Below are 26,969 nucleotides of genomic sequence, written 5' to 3'. Positions count from 1 at the left end.
ACAGGCTCCCCAAAATGTGTGGAATGTGCTGTGTCCACTCCAGCTCTCTGAGGACCAACAGCGGGTCGAAGCAAATCATTTGATCACATAATCACGTCATTGTAAAGGGTAGGGAGAAAGTAATACAGAATATCCCAAACACCCTTTCTCAACATATTCTGGGATGGGAGTGAAACTTCAGAGGCCCCAAATTTCCAATCAATCATCCAGATCTGCCACAATAGTTTTTAAAAACATCATAAAGACAGTGAACATCTATGAAATATGATCATATTGGCCTGGCATAGGATTTAAAGAGCTAAACCGTGCTGCTGTCTTCCCTTTATTTAGCAACTGAACAAATAAAATGTTTATGAGCTCAACACACAATAATACTGAAAAGTTTCAGTTATCCAATTTTCATGTCATTGCTGCACTAATGGTTGGGACAACGTCACTAGCAACCCTACATATGTTAAACTAAACTTTTACCTTTTTAAAGTTTCCATACTGGAAACTGGATTGAAAAAGTCAAACACTGGGAGGAATTTAGTTATTTTTAATTGATGTTTATTCATCACACTGTTTCACAACGAATATTTCACTCAGAACATTAACATTAAACATTACAATAACATTAAAATAAATAACCTCAGGTCAACACTTAACTAATCTTTCCCTCTCATCTCCACCTAATTTTCTCTGCACTTCTTCTCCTGTATCCTCCCTTCACTCTTGGGGCGTCTCCTGCTCCAGGGCCTGTGTGCGTGCTGCCAGTGTTTGTGACACCCTGCGGAGAGCCCCCTGATGCTGGGGGAACTCCTCACCCACGCGGTGCAAGATGGTGCTGGTAGCGTGCACACGCTCCGTCTGGCGCTGCAGAGCAGCTTCGATGGATTTACTGGTGGACAAGGCTCGGTAGCTGCCCTGACGCACCTCCTGCAGCTTCTTGGACCGGTTCTGCAGAGTCACTAGGTGGGTAAAGTTCTAGATGGAGGGAAGGATAAAGAATGAGTGTGGATATGCTTTGTGCTTTCACATGCTAAAAAACATACACGGGGTGGAGGTGGCGAGTAGTTATTTCTGGTATTCTTGTCAAGTGGGAGTGGTTTTCATGAGTGGAAACTGTGACGTTCAAGTCAGAGTTACTGGCAGAAGACTGAGGCTGCATATTTCTATTGTGAACAGAGACTGGATTGACACGTACCAATTATCATTTATTACTTTGGTAGCTTCAACAATTAAGGCGGTGCACTTGTATTATATTTAAAGACAGCAAAGAGTCAGTAACACACACAGCTAGGGCTGAACAATTAATCAAAATACGAACAAAAATCACAATATGGACAAATGCAATATCCAAATCTGGAGCTGCATTTTTTCGATAAAGGAATTATATGTCAGAGCATACCATTATAAATAAGGCACTGTGGTGCTTCAGAGATGCTGTGGCCTGCAAATCATATGCTCCAACATGCTTATTTAGTACAAACCCCAGCAAAAATCACATCATTATTATAGATTTTTTTCAATGGGAATAAAATTCAAAAATTACCATTTCCACTACAATCACGACTCATATTGTAATATATGTATATATACAAAACATTGGTAGAAATCGGCATTTAATATGTTGTCATGCAGTACACTGTAGTATTTGCTCCTCACCCTGTGTTTGGTCTCCTGGAGATTTACGATGTCATGGTCAAGGTTGTCGCTGGTGCCACACAGTTCTATCAGGTGCTGCTTCTGCTGTGCCAGCCTGTCGCTCAGACTCACCTTGCTCTCCTGTAGTTCCCTGATCATCTGCTCACACTTTACCACATGCTGAAGACATACATACTGCATATAAGATAATTGTGGAACATGCTTCAGGCACATATGCAGATACGGTTAATCAAAGTCTTTTACCTTGTTTGCGTCCTTAATCTTGCGCTTCAGGCCATCTAATTTGAGGTTCAGCCCACCCTTTGTAACCTTTTTGCGGGAGCTGTGGAGCATGGCCTCCCTGCGCAGGACGAGGGTCTCCCGTCTGGCGACTGTTGCTTCACTCTCTCTCTGCAGCTGCTCTGACTGCTTCATTATCCGGTTTAGTCGCACCTGCGAAGACACACATGGAGTCCAAACTTACTAAAACAAGGTGAGAAAACATGAATAAAGGCATGCAAAATAACTGGGCTAGGAAGCCTTATTGATTTACCTTTTAAAATTACTTTAGAGGCCCAGTTATTCCTTTTAGCCCACTTTAAATTTTTGCTTTACCTTAACCACTATGATATTGTTTTGGATGCTATTCTACGTCTGAACGTCTGAGCTTCTAACAAGCTGCATATTAAAATAAATGGTATGCTTTTGATTCGACAGTCATTAAATAATTTAAAATATGTACTGCAGCTAAAAATACAACTATTACAGACCAAATCACAGTGATGTTGCGCAAACGGTCACTTCCGGAGACAATTGGCGGTTGATTTGCATTGCAGATTGATAGGTCGAATCGGTAAACCTGTTCATTTCTGTTGTTCTGTGGTCCGACCTTTCTGATGTTTCTGCTGTACTTGTTTTATGTACTGTGTTGCTTTGCTAGCGTCTTTGATAAACCAAATTTACCAAATAGCGACATCTCACTGCCAGTTGGGCTGCTAGTCTTGAGTAAAGTCAAGCTGACATTTTCCTTAAGACTGTGGCCCAACAGGTAAATTAGGTCCCGAATGTAATCTTAGTGAAAGTGTTGTTATTATATGAAAACATCATGCATATATTTTAGATGAATGAGATGTACACATTTTGAAATAACATCACATAAACAAAAATTACATTGTTTGTAAGTTACATGAGGCAGGGGTTGCGTAAACAAACATTGTGACTTGCTCTCTCTCTCTTTCTTTTAAATAAAATGTGAGGTGGCAGGTTAACAATGGATCTCCAAAACCACGTTCACACCCCTTTCTGGCTTTTGTGAGCAATGTGAATTTATATTATTGGTATTTAGTCCCCGGTCAATTACCCCTGCAGTAGTCACAGTTATTTACTGCCTCCAGCTCGGTGATGTGACCACAACATCTGAGTGAACATGCTCATCTACTCTCCTTTTCAGGTGCGATGCTATGATGTGTGTTGAAGTTAAGGCTGTTGGCTTATACTCATATAAGACAAAACACGTCTAATTTAAAACATTATTGCTTAAGACTTTTTAAAACAAGTTTGACGTCCTCTGGATGTATTCTATATGATCTGCTGCTTTCTTCTGTTCCCTGTTCCTCCAGCTCAGTCATGATGACAAAGGGGACACACAAGGGGGGAAAGAAACAGAAAGGCAAACTCGTCCACTGGCAATATGAACAGAGTTCAATGCTTTTATTTTACTGCCTCTGTGTACATACATGTATGCACATACAAAGGCATACAATTGGACGACAGCTCACGATTATCGTGACTATACTCATATTGTGTGCAGTGTGTTCACCTCCATACGGTGTATCTCAGCCTTCATCATCCGGATGTCTCCCTTCACCTCTGAGTCCACAACTGAACGTGTCTCTTTTATAAGCTGGGTCTTCTTCTGCCACAGCATGATCTGCTGCCTGTTGGCCACATGCACACAACAAAGGAATGAGCTGTTTATGTAGGATGGAAGAAATCATGAAACCAGACTGATATGAGCTGTCAATACCTGATGCCTGTTTTCATTCTAATATATATGTTTTAATTAAAAACATCATCAATATTTTACATAAGTATGTATGATTGCCATACTGTCATAGAAACAGAAAGGACAAAAAAAACAAAAAAAAAACGAAAATGCGACTGACTCAGCCTCCACCAGACAGTTGAGGAGCATCTCTTTCTCCTTCTGCTTCTTCTCATGTTTCATCTGCATCTCGATCGACTCCCGCTCTGCTTCCTGAAAACGTGATATCATATTTAATAATCACTTACTATTAAAACTGAAAAAAATAGAACAATATTAAAAATGAGTAGAATCATGTAATGCCTTGAGTCTGTGAAGGAAATCCGTCTCCATCAGGGCGTTTTCCTGCTCTAGTGCCACACTGAGCTGTCCGTTCTTGTTCAGCAGGGTGTTGAGCTTCAGCAGGTCTCCTTTCAGCATCTTCGCATTCTTTGCTAGCTCTGCATTCTCACGTTGCTCTGCTTCCATCTGACCTGGTGGGGTTGGAGTTAGTTTAATAGTATGTACGAGCGCGCAGGTCAGATTTCACTTCAGCATGTTTGACTAGTTTTACTCAAAAAACAGCTTATTTAGAGATGTTAGACTGAAAAATAATTCATTTAAATACTTAAAACTTCACACACAGTTACATCATTAGACACGTTGTCTACTAGTTCATGCTCACAAGTGGCCTGCTTATAACTAACTGGCAACTGAATGACCTATTTGTGCATATGCATGCTTCTTTATAACTACATTACGTACTGTCCAAGCATATTTTCTTTTGCCGCATGGCAGTGTACTCTGTCTGCAGTTTGAGCATGTCCTTGCGGTTGGCTTCTAACTCGTGGGTCAGTCCTACTTGAGTCTCCAGTCGTTTCATCCAGAACCTCTGGTCGCTCTTGATATCCGCTGCCAGCTCTGTATTTTGAGCCATTAACGCCTGTGCCTTGATTTGCTGGGGACTCAGATCCTCATGCTGGGAATGGAAGCACACATCGCAAAGGAAGGGTGTGATTTTTATGTCCAATTCCAAAGATAGTTTCTAATTTATTTATATTCCACATACAAAAGAGACAACCAGGAATTACTGCTTCCCCAGATTCTCTCACCCCAGTGCTGGCTACGATCTGATTGATCCGTCTGTTGTAGCCGGTGATAGTGGACTGCTTCTGCTGGATGAGGATATTAAAGGAAGAAATATTAGCCTGTTTGGACGTCAGTAACTTGTTGTAGTTTGCAATCTCCTCATCGAGGGCCTCCTGGGTGATGGCTAGGCTGTCCAGATGCTGGCCGACCTCGCTGCTCTCCAGTGTCATCGCGGCTACATCGTTCTCCAGCTGCCGCAACTGAGAGATCTAAAGGGGAAGGAGAGACGATGAGCAGGATAAAAATGTCATGTCTTTGTGTATCCTATCAATAGCATATCCTACATGTGTTGCTTGTGCTGTTTTTCAGTGTTCTATCTTCACCACATTATACTTCTGCTTTCTTCACTGCTCCATCAACACTGCTCTCCATGTTCTGTTCTGTGCTCTGATTAGAAGAATCAGAACACATGAAGTTGAGTTAACTTGTCACAAGGAGCACTCTGGTATTGAGCCATTTTGGCTTCATGCGCCAATGAGCAGCTTTCATAGGAATGAACTGGCCTCCGTCTCCATGGCTGTGTCCAGATATAATTAACGTTCTTGGCGCAGAGGCATTAAATAACCCTGGTGATGTCATCAGGGTTATCTCGGTTTGAGATGTAAAATTTTAAACAGAAAGGCTGAGTAACAAACTATAGGAGGGGAATTTTAAAAAAGTGGGTATTTAATTAGGCAGGTCTAATTAAAGATTCCATTGAGTTGCATAATGGGGAATGTAGGATCCAGCTTTTTGAATCTGAATTCTTAGTGTATTAATTAATCAGTGAATTACTACTTTAAATAAGACAGGCCCAGTTTGAAACCATCATTTGATAATGTACCTTGCACCTTCTGACTGAATGGCGGTTAACCTTCTCACAAGGCTTTCCAACAGCCTGAAACTTTCATTGAAAAACGTTGAATGCTTTGTTTAACTTACTAAACCCCATCTTTACCTTCTCCGTCTTGAGTGTGGCTATCTTGCTGGTGAGGTTTTGGTAGTACTTGGCAGGCCTGTTGTGGATGAGCTTCTGCTGCATGTAGGTCATGATCTTGTCCTCCAACTCCAAACGCCTAGCACTTTCATTATCCAACTGCCTCCTCTGATCATTCAATTCAGCCTGGTGGGTGCTTGCTTCCTAGAACAATAAAGGAAGGAAATTGGAGAGTAGAGTGGTTACAGTGGGAAAGAGAAGGCAGAAGGACATTGTAACAGTACACCTCTCTGGATAAATTAGGAGCAGAGCTGTCAAAACAGAAGTTCTGGCTACCTTAGAGAGCCTGGTGAGGGTGCGCTCTGTCTCCTTCTGAGTGCGGAGGCAGGTGCTATAATGGGCCTGCAGGGCCTCTTGCTGGGCCTGCTTCTCACTGATCAGCTTTTTATAAGAGGCACAGTCCATCTGGGACCTTTTCAACTGCATCGTTAATGTCTCATTTTGCTCCTGTTCTTCAGCGGTGGGTTTCTTGTAGCTTTCAATCGCTCTGTCCAGCGAGATCAACTGGTCCTCGACAGTGCTGAGGAACACAAAGATAGCAGTAAAGAATGAATTGATGGATGCTTCTATTTTGATTTGTTCCCTTTCTGTTTAAACATCCTACAAATATTGTGTTGTGTTTTCTACATATTTTCTACACACATCTGCATATTGGACACATGATTCGCATTTTATTACAGTGGCAGTAATTTATATTTTCATTTCCCCTTTGTGCTCCAGCCTGAATCGCAGAGAAAACAATCTGTCAATTTAGAGAGACACCATCCATCGTTCTCACCGCATGGCCTCCTGCATGGCGCTGAAGGCCTCATCCCGTCTCCCCAGTCCCATCAGACTGCTGCTCCACTGCTGCAGCAGCTGTTTACGTGCCATTACCAGAGATTCCATTTCCATCTCAGCCTGCACACAGACATGAGTGGACATGTGTCAGGAGAATGGATGTTGTCTTCATTCTTCACCAACACTCATAGAATAAGACAATATGCACTGTATATAAGAGGCTTAGATTTGGTTCAGCAAATGAAAAATATGCTGTTTTGAAGGGAATCAGTGTATGGTGACAATGGGGTACCCTTTTTTTGCTTAGATTTAGTTGTGTGAGACAGTCCATCAAACAGTAACTGACAACAGACAACAAGGATAATACAGCATTTGTGATTATAATGATAATAATGGTATATAATGTCATTAAAATCACAAATGCTGTATTATCTTTGCTGTCTGTTGTCAGTTACTGACTGTAACTGTACTATACTGACAATTTTTAATCATTGTTTGATGAATGTTAAAAAAAAAAGCGCTAACCAATATCTTAAAGAGATATACTGGTACTTTTAAACCTGGGCCATACATCTAAATGTTTGAATGATTAATACTTACCAAAGATTTTGGAATTCGTTATTCTAACAACATTACGGAAACGATTCTTACAGAGATAGACCTTTTTCAAAAACAGGAAAAAAATAAAATATGATCCTTTTTGTAACCAGAGACAAGTCTCGCTCAAGGAGAAGTCGCACTCTGAAATCTTGCTGAGAGCTGGGTTGTTACAGTTGTTGCCTCATCTAGATTGTCAAAATCAGTTTCCGCCATGACTCTGGAAATAAAGTCTTGTTGGCAGTTACTTTAGGCGAACTCTAAACTCCAGTCTCCAACTCTGACTAATGTTTCCACCATTGTCTTCCTGCAACAACTCACATCTTGCAAGGTTTCAGAATGAGACTGCTTCTTGAGCAAGGCTTTTGTTTCTGGTCTGTCTCTGTAAGAATCGTTTCTGTAACATTGTCAGACATGTAAAATAACAACCTTAGCCTGGACTGACTGAATTCTACAGCAGCTAACAGCAAACAAAGTTTGTGACTAGCTGCTGAAAACAAGCAGCACTTAGCAGCTAATGAGGCAGAGTTTTATCTTATGATGTGAGATTTTATCTGGCCAAAAATACAACTAAAAATTCATGCTTATCCACAGGGTGTGTGTGTGCAAATAGACTGTGTGATAACACGTAAGCCATAACAACATCAAAGGGTGATTATTTGCCAATGTTTTCTTTACACCTTGTGGTCCCCAAGTGATCGAATAATATATTAATGCAGCTTTAATCTTTACAGATTCCTGCCCATCAATGCAAATGGTTATAGATGGGCTGGAAGATTTTGGAGAAAGATAGATTGTTGAGTCTATTTCCCAGGTTGTCAAATACAGAGTATGTGGTAATGAGACTCAACAATCATCAGTCTTTGGCCAAGGATTATCAACACCACTTTTAACAGAAGCACTCATTTATAGCATTTGCTTGGTTATTAAAGGCACGTTCAACTTACAGACGTACTATACAATGTCTCGTGCCATAATATATGTAGTTACCTCAAAGAGAGCCTCTTTGGCTGCCTGTGTCTCCTCTGCTTGAGCACTGGTCTGGGCGTCATACATGGCTGTCTGCTGCGTCAGCCTCTCCTTATCCTTTGTCAGACGCGCTACATACAAATCCTGTCGACACAGGAGTATTTTCAATCAATCCCAATGAATTAATCAATGATAAAGCCTGAAACAGTCAAAGAATTGAGAAATCTGATGTTTTCAATGTGCTAGACTTGAGCCTGTCCACCTGCTTCAATTTTTGCTCTTCAGCCTGGATCTTCTCGGCTCCCACTTTGTGTCTGACGTTCTTCATGGCTTTCACATTAGAGCGCAGATCTTCACTGAGTCCTTGTGTGAACTCGAGATGCAGGTTCAGGTTGTCGGCCTCAGCCTGCAGCTGGGACACTATAAAGAAAGGTACACAGGAGTTAACGTTAACACCGCTTAAACCTGTAGCTTGGAAACATGGACTGACACAGGTGCTGTTTGTTGTTGCTGAATCAGTACTGTATATACAATGGACAAAACTACAGCTGCAAATTGTTTACATCTTAGGCTTAACTATTCAATCCTTTACACAAAAATTTGATCCTAAGATCTAATTCATTTTAATTCAATTCAATAAACTTTATGTTGCAATTTGAACCTGTGTTTCAATCCAAATGGCTTCTACAAAGACAATCAATGTCTGCAGCTGTGTCACTTTTCAGAGATTAATTTATCATCAGAAGCAGAACAAGAAAAGTCACAATAGGCTGAAAAACTCCAATCTGAGGTAATCTGCTCCAATTTCTGATAACCCTTATACATTACACTCTTGGGTGTCTTTGGCTGCACAGACAAATGTGTGTAGCTCTATGCAAAGCTTAAAATTGTGTAATATTTACAATACAGAAGCCAAGTTCTTTGCTCACATTTGCAATATTTTGCTCATATTTCCAAACATATTGTTAGACATAAGAATCATCATGGGTAAAATCAACAACCTTACACTGTTGATTAGAGTTTAAAGTAAATGGTTCAACACAGTTGAACACCAAATCGGAGGCCAGTCTCACCATAAGCTTTGGCTTTGCTGTCCTGACTGGTCAAACTGGTGAACTGGCTCTTCATTTCCTGCAGCTGATCCTGTGCCTTGCGATGTTTGGCTTCGGCCTGTTCCTTGGTTTGACGACGGTCCTCCAGCTTGGTCCGAAGTCTGGCCAACTGCTTTTGAACCCTAAAATTCTCTGTTTTCATCTCTAGTAAATGGCTGGCATCTGCCTTCTCCAGTGCCCCCTGAGGCAGTGAGAAAGAGAGAGCACAGGTAAAAATCAGAGAACAAATCCTCAAGATAATTATATCTATAATTATATCAGACAGTCTGTTTGATTCTGGTTTCCTGATACCTACACACATTATTTGTCATATACATTTTGTGCCAGTTACATAAGTTTGATTTGTTATTGTTATAATTGTTATGCTGGATACAAAATAATGTGCAAAAATAGTAAATATATACAATTCAACAGCACCATCTTCTGGACATACTGAGACCCTATATGTGTAAAGTGAGGACATGTTTACCAGTATGGTTGTGTGAACTACATGTTGTTTGTTTTTGTGTATGCAAGTACTAAAAGAGCAACTGTTTTAAAAGCCAATCAACCAAACAAACAAAATAAAACAACGGGGGGAAAAAAATGCACAGATGGATATTATTTGTTGGAAGAAAAGCTGCCCACCTTTTCCTTCAGGGCAAGGTTGATCCTCTCCAGCTGCTTTTTGAGCTGGCTGTTCAGAGCAGCTTGGTGCCTTCTTACCAGAGGCTGTCAACAGATCAAACATGGCATCAATGACATAATATAATGTTTATAAACTCACTGTGCTACAGATGTCTATGACTAGAAGCAAATACATGTCTATGTAGCATTAAAGGGACAGTTCTCTTAAAAAACAAAACGCATATTTAATCTATATTCTACTTGCCATCTAGATTGTTTTGATGTAAGTTGCTGGGTTTTGGGGATATATAGAGATGTCTGCCTTCTCTTGAATATAATGGAAATAGATAGCACTCTGCTTGTAGTGCTCAGAGCGCCCAAAAATACATTTTAAATACTCAACAGCAGTGTTACTTTAAAGAAATCATGAGCGGGTTACTCAAGATAATCCATGGACCTTGCTGTAAGCAGTTTCATGTCAGGACTATTTTCTTTCTACCTAACAACACCTACCACCGGCATCACCGCCCAGAAGGAAGCATACATCAACTCATGGATGAGATGCTTGTGTTTATGAAAGCAGGATGTAAACATTAATGGCTTCCTCCTAAGTTGTTGAGTTTTTTTTTTAATGTATCATTTTGGTGCTTGGAGCACCACAAGCTGCGTGCCATCTAGTTCCATTACATTCAAGAGAAGGCAGACATTTCTGTGGCCGATATCTCCAAAATTTGGACACTCACACGAAAACAATCTATGGATAAATATCACTACAGGGTGAACCGTCCTTTCAACATAGCTTGGACAGCACAAGGTAACCTTTAGCTAAGTGTTACTGGTGCACCTAATACACTAATGTACTAGACACATAGATAAGACAGTGATACCATTGTTCTCTTTGAGGAGCTGTAAGACATAATCTAGTCACTTAATTAACCATGATTGCATAAATATTAAAGGAGAAGCTACAGACATGTTCAGAGTCAAGAACAATTAACTCTTCCTCCTCCTCCCCCTCTGGCAGTGGCTCCTGATCCTCCATATCATCTGATGTGTCAAGGTTTGAGAGGTAAGGTATCGATGGCAGCTGAGCAACATCTTCTTGCTCTGAAACACAGAAAGTAAAAGATGTTGATTTAACCAATCAACAAATTCCCTTGTATACTTAAATATGGTGGAGTGATGTAGAACTTGTTAACATGCACTTGTTAACATGGAAGTATTCTGGTCTATCTTTGCCTGTCTAAGTCTTGTAGATGGATATATTTGTGTTTTCCTCCATATGTTGATGTCTGCCTTTGTTATTCTATCCGTCTGTCTGTCTGTCTGTCTGTCTGTCTGTCTATCCATCTATTCATCCATCCATCCATCTATTTATTTGTGGCAGCAACAGAGTATTCATCCGCACCACTGTGGTCATGGTTAAGCTGTGGCGTCGGATCACCATCCTCTGTTCCTGACTGATCCTGTGAACCACAGTGGCACAAAGACAGAACGCATGTATGAATGACAGTGATTATGGTTCAGACAGTATGTAATGTTAGACACACCTTACATATCCAAATTTTATAGGAGCAGGCAGTTGTTCTTGCATAGGACTGACAATATATGCAGCAGTTTAATAGGTATGAACTCCAGACTACAAGCACAACATCACCACACGTGGGCAAAAGATGGAGTAAATATCCCCATATGTCCATATGGAGTTGATAAAGGAATAAAAACACTAAAGCAAAACTAGCCCTCGGATGACATACTGTACCTGAGCAGGTGGGACATTCGCTCCACTGTCCTCAGCTCTCTCGTCACCTCCTTCCTGCAGCTCTGTGTCGCTCTCCTCTTGGCTGGGCTTCTCCTCCTTTCCCTCCTCCTCACCCCCCTCACCTCCAGCGCTCTGCATTGCAGTTTTGCTTACTTCTGACATGTCTCTTCTCTTCTCTAACAAAAAACCCCAAAAACCGTTAAAGTTAAAGTTACGGAACAACTGATAAGAAAAACACTGTATTTCTTCCAGCACATACTATTTTTGTTATTTTTCACTTGAACACTAGGCAAACTAGGCCGACCGTATGTGGTTGACAGAAAAAACACGAATCTCTCGAAGCAAACATTAACGCTAACATCAAACTAGCCTAGCTAACTAACGGTAACTTGGCAGCCGTTGACCAGGTTCAGCTAGTTAACGTAGCAGGTAAAGGAGCACAGACGGAGAGGAAAGCCTTAACCCACACTACTGATAGTGGGAAGCAAACCTTTGCTATTGAACACATGTAAAAAAAAACTACAGTACAGACTAAAACATGAATAATGACTTACTTTATATCGACAACACAAATATAATTTACGGACCACCGGAGAAGAGTCAGTGAATGGTACGCGCCCTAGCGTTACTAGGCAACCGTCAACTTCCGTTGAGGGAGGCGGAAGAGAGCCGAGGTCACGCCCCTTCCCCTTGAACCCAACAGGACCGTAAGAATGATGTACTGTCGTCAATGGAGGGGAGACAAATACCGTTCTGGTCCGGTTTGACTTGTGCCAATAACACATGATGTTCGTCAGTTTAAAAGATAATTCGTCAGTTCTGCGAGCAAGCTAATGTACACGACCAGTTCTACAATGTTTATGTCACTAACGCGACTGCTGGCCGTGTAGTCTTTATATTTACGTATTTTCAGTCTTCTCCTTCATTAGTTTTATGTCAAAAAACAAGTTTTGGTTGTTTGTATATGTTTAACTGGAAATAAAGCATTTCAGAAGGTGCTAGTAGGCAAGTTTGTACTGTTACTACTATAAGTAGTGTAATTGACAGACACTTGTAACATTGCCAATTTTGTTAGTTAATTTTGTCTGTCATTTTTGTTTTATCCACCCAACACTATATCATGCATTAGAAATCATATTCCAATAATACATGATAGTAAAACGCTGACAGAGCTTTATTTCAATGTAGAGCAAATCAATACATACTGACCACATGCAAGATGTGCATCTTCATTCAGAATGCAAAAAGTAAAGCAAAAAACAAAGAGGCTTTCATTAACAGAGATTTATTTTGCTCTATAAATAAGGCAGATACACATAATCACCGAATTTGGCCTTAAAATTACGTGATCATTTTAGAAAGTCATTAATAATTCACAGATACAAATCATGGCATGTCTTCATATATCCTCAAAAAATCTCATGTCATTCTGTTTTTATTCCAAAGTAGACAAAAATACAACCACAACCCACTTAATGTAGTCATTCAAAAACAAATACTTAACAAAAAATTAACCAAGGCATAAAGGGAGACGATCATTCAGAAAAAAAATCAATTTTGTGTTACAGTGCTTTAGTATCCTAAGAGAGAAAAAAAAGTAAGAATGCCTGTAAACAATGTTAATGCAGGTACTGTAGCACATTTGTAAATATTACCTCACAATGCTTTATCACTATAGGATGTGTACCTTGGAGCAGAGAGATCTGGCACTATAGGCCTAATCAAAGGACTTTGGTTAAAATTAGAAACATGACACAGTTAAAAAGATGTTTTCAGGAAGGGAACCTGTAGATAAGGCTTAACATTCTTGGCAATAGATGCTCTGCTAAACAGTTAGTACCTTAACTTCATCCAATTTTGTACATAAAGTATGGCGGCTAGAGTCTCTTTAAAGCACTGTCACGGATCAAAGTTGGTCATTTAAATTCACTTCCAACGATATTATCATCAACACCATGAAGTATGAATGATTTATAGATAAATACACCACCTGGTACTCCATAAACAGAACAATTGAATGACACATCTGGAAAAAGATATGATGAGATAGTGTTTATCATATACAAAACAAAAAGAAAACTTGTACTGGTATTTTTGTGCAATAATTTGCATACCACAGTCAAAATGTGACTGGGTAAAAACTCAAACAATAACAATAGGATCAAATACTATTCTTACATACATTCAATAGATGTGTTAGAGGCCTCGTATGTCTCAGACATACAATTTATACAATATCCTAACAAGATCATACTATAGCCTGCGTAGCATTTCAATCATTGCACTTAATGTGTTTGTGTATTTGTCATTAGTATGGAATTGACATAATGAATGATGCTTTTTGTAGATAATGTATGTCTACTCTCAAGCATTATTTCCATACAGACATGGATAAGGGCATCATTGGCATAAGAAAAAGGAGCTCTTGGCAAATGAAGGGAGGTGTTCAGGGTGTGGTCACAGCACAAACAAATACTGTTAACTGTTAACACCTGTACAGAAGCCGCTGACATAAAGCCACTTAAAGGTTTAATGTTTCATAGAGTAAATAAACCTAACATCAAGTATCGGAGCTTTTCCAGTACACTTCTTTTTATCCTGCTTTCACTTTAGTCTCTCTCTCTCTATCACACATTAATCATTCAATATGAAATACCTCCATTTCAACATGTTCTAAATCTCCACTGGAATAAATGGGCTACCATGCTCTATCTCTCTCTCTAGCCTTAGCAGAAATGTGTCACCTGCAGGCTGTAAGGTATCTGGTGAATGCTTTCACATCAATGGACATCACAGGACATCATGTCATACTTATATATCCCCATAGATTCCCCTTATTCATTTAAAGTTACCCCAAATCTGAGCGAAACATGACTCTCTTCACATGTCAGTGCCTATTCAAAAGGTCTGTGCCATTTTATGACTCCTTCAAAGACAATCACCTTTTCTTCTGGCAAGATAAATACTACTGAACAGAGCAGCAAGCAACAGTTTGTCTTTAGTGTTTCCTTGGGGCGAGTCTACCTTCTTCCTTTAAAATTCATATGGTCTCCTCTATGGTGAGCGAGAAACTCACTCACTCAGGGAATGTATTTATATTACAGTAGCGTCTGACCTATCGACTTTGGCTCCATTTCCCATTATGAGACTTCATAAGCTCTAAGGAATACTGTAAACAATCTTCATGGCTGGCTGGTGCTGTTCCTCTCTGGCTAGAGAGGCTCTGGGTCCACTGCTGAGCTAACCAATGGTCCGCCAGCTGTGCGTTGGTCCATGGCAGAATGCATGATAGTCAGCCATATATCGTCCATGTTTGGCATCACAAAGATTTTCTAAAAGAGGGGAGAGAATGATGGGAGAGTGAGTGGTCTCTGTCCACCTTTAGTATTCTTGACACGTGCTATGTCTTGTAATTTGACACATGAACAGGAAGCACATAATAGGTAGTGTACAACTTATATTTATCTAACATGTTTTAAGTCTCTTATAAGATCATTCTAGGATCATAGGAATATCATAAAGATGACCAAGGACTTTGAAATTCTTAATGTGTTTAGCGTGTAATATTGCTGAACCAGGAGCATAATATAATTCATCTTTTGAATGTATGACGGCACACTCATACCATCTTTTATAACATTAAATTATGGCCCAAGTGCAATTAATTTCAATGGAATTACAGCAGTGGATCACGTGGTGATGTCAACTTCGATTGAAAGTTTGAATTTTACTTTTGTCCATTAAGTATATTGTGTTTGTTTATATGTAGGGCTGTAACAAACAATCATTTTCATTATCTGGCAATCTGCCAATTTTTCACAAATTATTGAGCAATCGTTTTGTCTATAAAATGTCAAAACATTGTAAATAAAATGCTCATCACAATTTCCCTAAAGGGATGACATTTTTGCTCGAAAATGACTGAAATAGTCAATTAATTACAAAAATACTCTTTCGACTGACTGATCGATTAATCATTGCAGCGCTTTTTATGTCTCAACAAGTTTGGTGAACTTTCTGGTTTGACCATCACTGTGTCTCTGAATAAAAGAAAAACAACTAAAAAATAGAAATGTCTATCAATACCTGGAATTCCTGGTCCAGTTTTTTCTCTATCCAGTCTGTAACATGAGCCAGAGTGACTTCTCTTTCTCCCAGTTTAGGTCGTGCCTTCAGTTCCAGGTGAGGCGGTGTCCTGAAGCCGTACCTGCAACAGAAAAGGTTGAAAGGATTTACTAACAAAAACACTATTAAGAGTTGACAAATGAACACATTGTAGCAACAGCGTGTGGTCACCACCAGTAGAGGGCAGTGATGTATTAAACAGTGTCACGTGAAATGTTTTTCAATAAAACAGGCAGTTGCAGAGGAGAATGGAGTGGAGTTCTGAGTACAAATATCCTTATTGTGTGTTCCTCATACATTATCCAACTTTATTAGAAATAAAAGTATGTCCCTTGTTACTAAGCAACTGTTGACACAAGACAGGAAATTGGATAATTAAGAGTCATCTGAAAGCCATTGCCATCAACAGAGTTGGCTGTGTTTTCCATCTCTCCATCAGAAGGATGTGATTATTTGCCACTCCAAAAGACAATAAAATTAACTTAGCACAGCATTCCAAAAATTACATAGCAGAGAAACAACACTTCCTTCACGTACCATATCCTGTCAGTGGGTGGAGGGGGTATGTTGACAGCCAGCGTTCCTTGAAGTTCCTGCACCTCCACTGTGAGCAGAAGGGGTGTGTTGGACACTTCCTCCATCTTCTTTTTGATGAACTCTGTTTCTGTGGCCTTCTGGAAGTATTTGGACTTGGTGATCTTGTCCACGAAGCGCATGATCTTGCTGGGTTTGTGGCCTCCAGCCCAACTTTATTCAATAAAAGCAGAGTTACAGCCATGAAATCTAATGAGACATTTTTCTTTTATTTAAAAATGGAGAGTGAAATTATTTAATAGTGAATTTCTAGCTACGTCTGCCAACATATTTTCTCCACCAGAAGGTTACATATTCATAATAATAAATCCTCTTTCTCGTTTGTCACTTTTTTCTTAAATGATTATTTTAGATCTTTTTTTTAAACATTCCATAATCCTGTAATAATTTAAATGGGTTGAGCACAGATAATGTATGTAAAGTCATTCTCACCCCTCAGCTCCAGCGCAGTCATTTGAGAGCTCTGAGGAGTCTTCTTCATCTGATGAGCCTGCACTGGATGACTCTTCATCACTATCAGCCAGGCAGTAAGTGCGTGGCCTGTATCTGAACACGCATAAACAACCAAAAATGAATTAGGGTGAGCACACACAATCACACACACCTACATACATGTTCTGCTGTGTTTCTGAATTCTATGGTGTTGTACCAACAAAACAACGCACAAATGAGGTGTGGCAAAAGTCAGAGGGTGCAAACCCATGAATGCCTAGATGCACAAGCACTAAACACAAAAACTAAACAACATGTCTTCTGCAGTGATTCAACTTTCAGATGTTATCTGATGTGAAACTGAATTTAACTTGTTTCCTTATGAGGACTAGAAGAAATTAACTCATTTCTCAAAAGTCTGGCCTTGAGGTACTCACTGTAATTTATGAATGCACCAATCCAACATGGTAGATTGGTGAGGGCACAGACCATATTAAGTGGATCAGTTACATTCATGTAATCACGGAGGGCCAATGACTCAGGTTTAGTGCAGCAGTATTACATAACATACACTGAGGGAAGAGCGACTATCTAAATTGCAATCATTTTTACCAAGTTTTGAAATGCCCTGTCAACTATATACAGACTTCAAAAGGCCCATGAATTTCTCCATTTGCACTATTATAACACGCACTGCATGAAAGATAGTTATTCTGTAGCACAAGCTCTTAATCTGCTGAGCTGCTTACTATAACTTATGTTGCATTTTTTGAGATATGTTACCCAAGGATGAGCTGCATGAAGTCATTCATCTAATCAGCATAGCTATTTAGTTGGCTGCATCACTCTACTGGTATATTAAAGAGGTCATATTATTATTATTTTTCTCATATGGTGCACTGCTGCAGCATCCCTTTTCTTACTGCGTCTTGAACACTCTGTTTTAGCTACGGAGTGAGACATCTCACCTCTGTTCAATCTTTAGTGAGAGTTGCAGAGAGATGTAGCCAATCAGAGGTAGAGTAGGGTGGGTCATGCAGATCAAGGTAGTGTGATCCAAAATAACGCTGCTACAGCTGGTAACCATGGCTACGGTACAGCCTTACATGTTCCAAGCCCAATTCTGATACCGAAACACAGGCAGAACACCAAACCACCTTCGCAACTAAGACTGGAGCAGGATGTTTTAAAGTGGTAAGTTATTATTTTGTCATTTACTTCAACTTTGCAATTTCTCTACATCACAGTAGCAACTGTATGTCTACTGACTGACTGGAGCGTATATATTTTATAATATATATATATATATATACATTTATATAATGCCTGTTACAAAGTGACGCTCATAAGTTACGGAAGTAAAAGCTTGACTCCAAACCAGGCGTTTCAGGCAGTGCAGATGTAGTGTTTTCTGTGGGAGACAGTAACTCCCTTTGGCGTGGACTTTGGGATCTTTCACTTTGCAGACCTTTTACATGCAAAAAAATGCTACATAACAAAATAAAGGAAAGGCAAAAACCCAAAAAGCATAATATGACCTCTTTAATGTCGTGCGGACTGGCTAGTCAATTAAGTTATGTGAAGTATGTAAACAGAAGTAAGAGGACAATAAATAACACAATCTCTAAGATTCGACTGAAAAGTAGATTGTGGAAGTCTTCAAGGTAGATCACGATCTAAAATCGTCATCTTAGATTGCCCAAACCTACACTGAGGTATTGGTATCGTGAGGGAAAGAGTTTGATTAATGCATGTTGGGAATGGATTTGGGGGATGTGAACAACCAGAAGCACTGATGACAGTTTATTAAGAAGATGAAGCATTGAGGGAATGAGACCCCAAAACTACAGACGTACAAAACTAGAGAATGAGAGATGAGCAGAAGAGATCACTGTTGGAAGTCAAGCAGCACTCACCAAGAGCAGAAATACACCCGATTACCAGCCGCATAAAGGTACAATCCAGAGGGCAGAGAGGGAACAGCAGAGAAAAGAATAGAGAAGATATCAAAGATATAGAACACTGAATAAGAGCTTGACAGACACCTGACAGAAACGTATCATTTTAGTGTCACATCGAGGGGAAACGGGCATCTAATCCAACCCAGCAAACCCTTGCGACTTTTCTAGAATGTCTGTGTGCTTTATTTTAATTTCTTACCCATCTTTGCCAAATTCTCCTAAGCGGACGCTCTCTCCCTCCTTGCCCAGGCGAATGAGGTTCATCTTAGTTTCCAGGGTCATCAGGAAGGAACCGCTGTAGGAGATCTCCAGGTCAAACCACAGACCTACAGGAACACAAGAGAAATGTTGATCTGAGACAAAATAAAGGAAGTGAAAGTGTAGAGGGGAGGATTTTAGGGATATGAGCTAAACATGCAGCAAAACAGGTACTCCACTGTCACAGGCATTATGCAGTACCATTACACAAATCTCTACCATCTTAAATATCATCATATTGTCCAACCCTATATACGATTGTATACTGTATGTCCTTCTCCCTGCTGGTTAAATCGTCCAGCTCTCCCTCACTCCTTTGTTTCCCCACTTCTCAGAGCCTTCCTCCACCGTTCTGCCCTTTCTGTGGCAGTGCTCTTTCGCCTAAGCATCACAGAAGTGGGGACCCCGACAGATTCTATTTTCTTGATCTCTCCTCTTAGACGAGAAAGACTCAGCGAAAGACTTGGCGACGGGAGGGGGGAGAGAGAAGGAAAGATCACAAGGTCCTTTGAACAGAGGAGAAACAGTTGTGGGGGTGGGCAGGCAATCTTCCCCCTCAGCCGTCGTTTGATATCAGCAGGGGGGGGCTGGCTGCATAAACAGCACTCTCCCTCTCTCCCTCTATTCATTTTAACTCTGCCCTCCGAAACCTGCTGTAATCTGGGTTATACAAACTCCTCAAAAGCCTCAATCTAAAGCCTGACTTCCATGGGGCAAGCTATGTGTTTCTTTTTTTTCCCCTCTCTCTTTATGCACAAGATCACAGGATCACATGTTCCTGTGTACAAAGAGCCTCAGCTCACAGATCATAAATTGGGTGCGGTCTCTCTTTACAACACTGGGAGGCAGCAGAGCATGACAGATGATGCTGGAAAGATGGCAGAAGGATGGAAGTCATAAAGGAGTTGTTAAACAAAATAGATTGTACTTTGCTGCAACTAAGACATATGTGCATGTATGCCAGGCAAAAGTCAATAAAGTGTCTACAAACACATGAAGCAACTGCACAGTTATCAGTCCTCATTGGGAGATTTTACAAGATAACCTAGAAACAGCATACTGGTGCATGAATAACTATGGCAATGGCGGCGCATGCGTCAATGTATTTTTTTAACTGTTATTTTTTTTTGGCTTATTGCTGAAACACATACTGCCTATGGCAGCATTCATCAGCATTAGAGAAGAAATCACAGGTTTGGATTAAAAGCAGCAGACTTTGAAACGATCCCTGCCCATGGCATCTTTCGACCATTCTGACCAACTGGACTGCCCCAGGAAGGAAGAGAACTGGGATAAGAGTCATGATAAAATGCCTAATGTCCGCAGGAAAACAAAATGAACAAATGGGACTGGAAATCAGAGACTGTTGTGCCTACATCTTTACAGCGGCCTGTCTCCACCAACACATCTTGGCTCAAACTGCTGTGCTCGACAGGCGGACCGTGCTCCCAGTAGACAGAGTGCAGGACTATAGCAGGTTGAGGAGATGTGGACTCTGTTTACTTCATTGATGCTTGGTGCTCAAACATAGTCAAAATGGATGAACAGTGTTCACTTGATGTCGAGTTTATAATATGAATATGCCAACAATGTTAACTGTTGTTCAGATGGAATCAACAAATGTAGTACAGGAAGGCAAAAACCACAAGGACTAACAGCACTGAGACTGGGTGGCCTCTACTCACTGCTCTGTTGAGGCCTGAACACCAGCTGGTTGGGCTAAATGACGTGATAATGCATGAGTCTGGTATGCCAGAGAGAAAAACAATCAGAGTGAGAGCGAGTCAGAGAGAAACAAAGTGGGAGAGAAATGAAAACCGAAAAAAAGGATCTTAAAGCAAAACAAACAGACGGTTAGAAAGTCAGAGAGGGTTTGAGAAAGCACCAAGTAAAAATAGATTGCAGTCAGACAGGGTGAACATACTGGTTCTGCTGAACCCAGTGGGCTTAGCTCTACCCGCCCTGGGGTGCATGGAGGACTATGTCTGGCTGGGTTGGGGTTTATGTAGGGCACTGAGGAGAGGAGAGCCTCAGAGCAAGCTGCAGGACCGGGGCAGTGCTTCTTTAATTGTGGTGAGGCCATGTTGTTAGGACAATGTATTGAACATGCGGCAAAGAAATGCCTTCACACTTGCAGGGTGACTGCATGTTTGCGTCCAGAAGTGGACATTAGAGAAAGAGCAGAGGCAGACGTGCATGCACAACAAATGTGCATCAACACAAACAAACATACAAGCATTCAGGGAAAATTCCTGGTGGACATAGGCACACATACACAACTGGAGAGGTCCATTGATCCATTACACTCAGCATGCTTGTTCCAGGAAGGAGCGAGGTGAGATAAGGCAAAGGCAGAACTTGAGATGCCTAAAGGATACAGCCACTAACACCAGTGGAAGATTCAGAAGGAAAACTAAACTGGCCATTTCCATTTGAAGTCTTCCAACTACCACTTCAAGGTAAAACTCAAACATTGCGTAGAAAACAGAAACATGTACACAAACATTTACAACTAAATGCATTTAACTTTAGCCAAGTATAAAGCCAAGATAATAAGTCTTTTGTTTGGAGCTCATACCTATTGTTTCCTGCTTCCTTTCTCTTCCAAGAAATGTGTCTGATAAAATGAAGCACTGTTTTAGACTGACAGTGGGTGATCTGGTTCTATTCATTTGCAATCTGTTACAAAGAAATCAAATACATTTGGCACCATATTGCAGTTTCTGAATTAAAGTGTGATTAAAGCTAATGACCTATCCACAACAAGAACAAAATGGTGGTCTGTGTACACTGATTTTGTTTGGAGTGGTTGTTGAGGTGTGTTTTGCTCTGAACCGTTCCAATAAATGCCGTTGCCGTCTCAGTTGGAGATGCAATCAATTGTGGCTCTGATTATAGGGTTATGTGAGTGCTGCAGTGATAAAAATGAGGCAGTGACTCATAGCACAGGAGGGAGGAAGAGAGATACTGAGAGTAAAGCGTGAGTGAGGACACAAAGAGGAAGATGAAATGAAAGGGAATGCAAGAGGAAGAGGAAGACAGTTGGAGACTGTACATATGAAATGGATGAAGAGAGATATGTGGCAGAATGGAAGAAAGAATGAGAAAAGCAATGTGGAACAAAGGGATGGAAAACTCAATGCTGATGCACGTCTGAACGATCATAGAAGGATTCCTCTAAAAAGGACATACAAAGCTCCTTCTGATCAAAAACTAGAGCACAGTGAGCCAAGAAGCACTGAAGTTTTCAGCACTTTTTGAGCCTACATAGTTGTGCAAGGCAGCAGGCAAATCTACAGTTGCTCACAAAGCTAAGCCTCAATTTATCCATTCCACAGATAACCATAAGACCTGCTAAAGTGCTTAGGGCTTGGCTGTATTGTACTCAGCTAAGAGCTCACTAACCAATCAAATTCTATTACACTTCTGTAAACACAGCTTTCAGGAATGAAGTGTTTCCCAGCATCTGTAGTAGATGAAACCTTAGGTGAAGGAGATTTCTTCATATCATATCAGTCCAGCACACGTGCCTTTTTGTAACACTTAGCAAGCTGTCCAGTAAACAACAATACCCTACTGAACTGTGAGTGTTGTTACTTTTGGTCACACAGTCTGGCAGGAGCTGGAGAGGAAGGGAAACGTTGACTATATTAAGCAAGCTGAGAGCCCACAAGTAATGAGCATGGCTTCCTAACCTCAAGGGCACCACTGCCTGACGAGCTGAGTGGGTGTAAGTGCATGCTACGCTCAGTGTGATTCACAGTAAACCTCTTGTACATGAGCTGACTGAATGAAATCTTATTGTTTTGAATTGGCTCTAGTTTACTATTGTTCAATTATAGGATCTGATCAAGCACATGTTTTTAGTTTACCATTACTATGATGATCAATGTTTGTGTGTATTTTTACCTAATGGATTTCCATTTCTGGCATTTTAAAAATGTATGGAGTTACAGTACGTAATGCTGATGCTGACTGGCACGTGAATAAAAGTCTTACCACAAGCAACACATCAGAACAAGATGATGATGTGAGCCTTGCTGCTCTGCTACATTATCAGCATTCCATTTGGTCAATAGCAATGTCGCATTGTTTGGACAATGTCTGGACAATTTTTTGTTTCCTTCAATGGAGTTATGACACCGCTGTTTTTTTTGTTTTTTGGAGAGTGTGTCAGAGTCATCGAGACACAGCCTCTGTACTGTGATCTTATTAGTCACGGTGAGAAGGCTAGAGAAAGAATGGGTGCAGAGGCCGGTCATGAGACAAAATGTCACTGCTGTCCATGTGTGGATACATGAAGTGGATTACGAAAGTATTCATCCCTTCTGACATTTTACACTACTTCTTGTACGTCAAGTTTGTTAGAATTGAATGATTCGGATATTTGGAAGGATTGTGACAAAGCTCTGATTTGTTACCTATGTGCACTCAGTCAAGCAAATGAATTCAACTCTTTTTCTGGTCTTTGTTTACACCTCTGAGCAGGACATTAAGCAGTTTGCGCACTGAGTGATGGAAATTGTTAAATGTGGCATGATTCTTGCTTTTAAGAAGCTTTGTCTTGTTTACTTCACATACACTGCACATTCCCCTTGATGTCATTAGCCACTTCCTCCTGTGTTACTTTGTCCACAGCTAGAACCAGGCCAGGGTGCAAGCTTACGACCTCCTCTAACCAATTTCCTGGGGAAAACACGATACTGCAACTACTTAATATGTGTAAACTCAAGGGGTGTACACTTAGCTCACGAGCTGAGACGATACACGATACTGGGTTCAAGAGAACAAGACGAGATGAGATTTTAACACAAACAAAAAGACTTCTTAAAAATTGTATTCGATTGAAAAGTCACCAAATGCAAAACAGTGCAGGTTTATTTTGAAATGTTTCAACTAATAATCATCTTTTAACGAATGTCACTGCAGATTTACATTCTGACTGTGTATGAATTATCATATGCAGTAAAAGACACAAACAATATGAAAGCACTGTAAAAGGTTTTGCCACAAACTCAACTGACTGGCTTCTCTCCTGTATGATTTCTCATGAGTCTCTTCAGACCTTACAACTGTGTATCAACTATGTGTGAGCGTCTAACTTCTAATTGAAGCTGTGTGTGACCTTCTACCTGAACTCCTTTTTACAAAGTAAATACAGTATAAATAACAAAAGTAAATAACACAAAGTTTTTCTTAGTCTTATTTTTCAAGTGCAAATAATAAGTGCAAACCATTATCAAACTACTACGCTCTCAATACTTAAAGTACAAACAGAGACTGACCAAATATCTCTTCAAGCATGATACAGAGCTGAGAGCTGGCTACAACTCATTGCCCTGCCTAAAGTATGGTCATGTTCTTTTTCAAGAATATAAGCATGTCTAAGTTTTCTGGCAGTAGTTGAGACCTTTGGGCACTAACTATGTCTCCTGCAGTTGAAAAGACACGCTCACTTGGAACAGAGGTAGCAGGAATGGAAAGGTATGCTATCTTTGTAGAGGTCCGGGACCACTGTGCGAGTAATATGTGCGTGTGATGGGATGGTGTACTACGGTTCTAATGCGTGGAGGAGTCGATGATTTCCCACCATGGAAAATGGCCTCATATCAGCTGCAATGAAAACACTGATCGTTATTGCCGTGGCTCTAGCACTTGACTGTTGAAGTTGAGATGCAAAGGCATATTTGTCACCGTTGTCTGGCCTTTCAGTGTTTTATTCACAGGTGTGGTTGATTTTAGCAGAGAGCTGCTGTGGTTCTGTAGGTGACTTTGCATAGTGGTCGTGTTAGCCGCGGCACTATTTTCTTACAGTGCTTACATATTGCTTGTGTCTTGTCTGTCAGTCTGTCGCCGTTTAATGTTTCTACTGGGTACCCAAAATGCTGCTACACAAACGATTTAAAATATAGGGGGATCTTGTATGCTAAATTCGATTTCAACGTCAGACTCCGTCATGACTCCTGCTCTGACTGTTATGTACTGATATCGCGAGATAGCTTTTCACCTCAACGAGAAACATTGTCATGTTTTCATATCGCCCCTGGTAAACTCAATATTAAAGTTATCCTGATGGACACCTCGCTAGCATTAACACACATTTATCTTTCTTATCTCTCATATGAACATGGCTAACTGACTGACAATCAGTGCAGGATTGTTTTGCTTTCAAACCCTCAAGCATGCTGTGTGGATGAGCGAATACTAGATTGACAGGAGACTTCCCAGAATATAGTGCAAAGAGCTCCACATACCACCCAGTTAGTGTTACTGGCCAGACATGCCAGTATCTCTTTACAGAAACCACCGTGTGTGTGTGTGTGTGTGTGTGTGTGTTATGATTGAAATGGATCTCTCTCTTGCCTCGGTAGTCAATGGAGGGTTTGGATGCCCCAACGATTCTGGGAGTGGCCGAGCCCATGTCCAGTTCTGTCAGGGTTAGCTCATTCATGAAGTAAGGCAACTGAAAAAGACAAAAGCAAACAGCTGAGCTGAACACACTGTGTGTGAATAATTCACTTGTAAATTATGATATAACCCAACTGGAGAATGGATACACAAATCACGAAATAAATAAAGCTCATGCACATACACACTTAAGCATGGATGACACACTCTGCACTCCACCACACCTTATAATCAGCTGTCTCTACATGCCAGTCCCTTGTGGACTGAACTGTGCTGAGTTTTTGTACACAGACACACAGACCAAAGCACATTATACCATCAAGCAAAACAGGTTTGGTTGGCAGACAGGATCAGAGAAAGACAGTAGGATGAAGGGATAGAGGTATTTCTTTCTCTGCTTCTGAACCCTCTTGCAGAGCCACACAGAGATACAAATTGACATTTGGAGAGCTTATCTGTTAACTTTTTACGTAATCACTACTCTTAATTTTTCTCTTGTCTGCCTGTTTAAATTTCCAGCACTTTTAGCGTGCTCTACTCACCCGAATCTTGCTGAGCTTCATCTGAATCTTCTTGGAGACCAGTTCAGCCCAGTAGGGCTCACTCAGGAAGTCCCAGACGACCCGACCAAGTGCTGCATTCAGCCAGGCAACAGTATCCTCCCCATCCTCGTCCCCAGTGGGCTGCACCTGAGCTACAGTGTTGCTCTGAAGCTAAAGACACGGGCAGGAAAATTAACATAAACATTCGGAGAAAACAATATAAATCTCATATCAGGATTCTAAACAATTCTATATCTATACAAGAATATGCAACATATCAGTGGTTTGTGTCCTGAGGAAGGAAATTAGAAAGGATAAGGTGTTATACACTACCTTCTTATCAGCCCCGGGGCTGCTCTGAGGGCTCTGGAGAGCAGGGCTGGCAGCTGCAGGGCTGACTGCCAATGGTTTTGGCAGTATGGAGGCCATGTATACACTGTAATCCAACAGTGGCTTGGTTTTGGCACTGCCTGCTGTTGTTGAGGAGGCTGCAGAGTCCTTTGACCTGGGCTGAGATGCCAGTGCTTCATCCAGACTGCTGCGGCTGCTGCTGCGACTGTGGGAGCTCAGAGCTGTGGGCCACAGTAAAAATCAGAGGAAGGTGAGGAATTAGATGCCGCACTCACAGTTCTTGCTGTTTCTAAACTCCTGAAACTTCAGACTGCCATTTCTCCAGCTGTATAGTGTATGAATATTTTCCTATTTAACTACGTACTGTAATCATATAATATACTCTGCCACTTTCTACTATTTGTAGTAGTATTTGTTTATAGTTTGTTTTATGTATATATTTGTGTTATGTATATAGTATAGTAAGCATACAAGTATACATGATAATATCTTATCTTCATTTTACAATAGTTTATCTTTACATTTCATCTCTAAATCTTATAACTATTATCTTTCTCTCTTTCTTTGATTTTCTTACCAGCTATAAGCTAATCTATATAGGGCCTAAAGTTAACCTTGATCTTTGAGCCTAACTTACTAAATAACTATTTAGACAATTTTAGCCTTGAAAAAAAGGACAAAATAAACAACAAAAGAAA

At 40.5% G+C, this 26,969-nt stretch overlaps 2 protein-coding genes across 5 annotated transcripts in view; both read right to left on the bottom strand.

The window, feature by feature from the left end:
- Nucleotides 1–523: 523 nt before the first annotated feature.
- ccdc40 (coiled-coil domain 40 molecular ruler complex subunit) lies at nt 524–12,267 on the bottom strand. Its single transcript, XM_084377828.1, has 19 exons — nt 12,155–12,267; nt 11,601–11,776; nt 11,247–11,304; nt 10,812–10,945; nt 9,860–9,943; nt 9,194–9,413; nt 8,383–8,540; nt 8,142–8,264; nt 6,553–6,674; nt 6,051–6,294; nt 5,736–5,918; nt 4,762–5,007; nt 4,415–4,628; nt 3,974–4,143; nt 3,792–3,883; nt 3,446–3,563; nt 1,891–2,079; nt 1,648–1,806; nt 524–966 (listed from the first exon to the last, which is right to left on the bottom strand). Exons 2-19 carry the CDS (start codon nt 11,760–11,762, stop codon nt 709–711), a joined length of 2,934 nt encoding a protein of 977 aa, XP_084233954.1. The 5' UTR covers nt 11,763–11,776; nt 12,155–12,267; the 3' UTR covers nt 524–708.
- Nucleotides 12,268–12,869: 602 nt separating this feature from the next.
- LOC311274603 (testis-expressed protein 2-like) overlaps nt 12,870–26,969 on the bottom strand; it is a 35,359-nt gene continuing 21,259 nt past the window's right edge. For 3 of the 4 annotated variants that reach the window (XM_084382411.1, XM_084382412.1, XM_084382410.1), the window contains 8 exons: nt 26,254–26,492; nt 25,921–26,091; nt 25,334–25,433; nt 18,912–19,038; nt 16,752–16,865; nt 16,263–16,472; nt 15,687–15,807; nt 12,870–14,932 (listed from right to left, as the gene is read on the bottom strand). In XM_084382411.1, the coding sequence (XP_084238537.1) occupies nt 14,813–14,932; nt 15,687–15,807; nt 16,263–16,472; nt 16,752–16,865; nt 18,912–19,038; nt 25,334–25,433; nt 25,921–26,091; nt 26,254–26,492 (1,202 nt within the window). In that variant the 3' untranslated portion in view covers nt 12,870–14,812. The remainder of the gene's footprint in view (nt 14,933–15,686; nt 15,808–16,262; nt 16,473–16,751; nt 16,866–18,911; nt 19,039–25,333; nt 25,434–25,920; nt 26,092–26,253; nt 26,493–26,969) is intronic. The other variant, XM_084382413.1, reaches the window with a different exon arrangement.

Source organism: Pagrus pagrus, assembly GCF_965226575.1.
Source record: "Pagrus pagrus genome assembly, chromosome: 2".
NCBI classification, from domain to species: domain Eukaryota; kingdom Metazoa; phylum Chordata; class Actinopteri; order Spariformes; family Sparidae; genus Pagrus; species Pagrus pagrus.
This window is presented reverse-complemented; position numbering and strand designations above follow the sequence as displayed.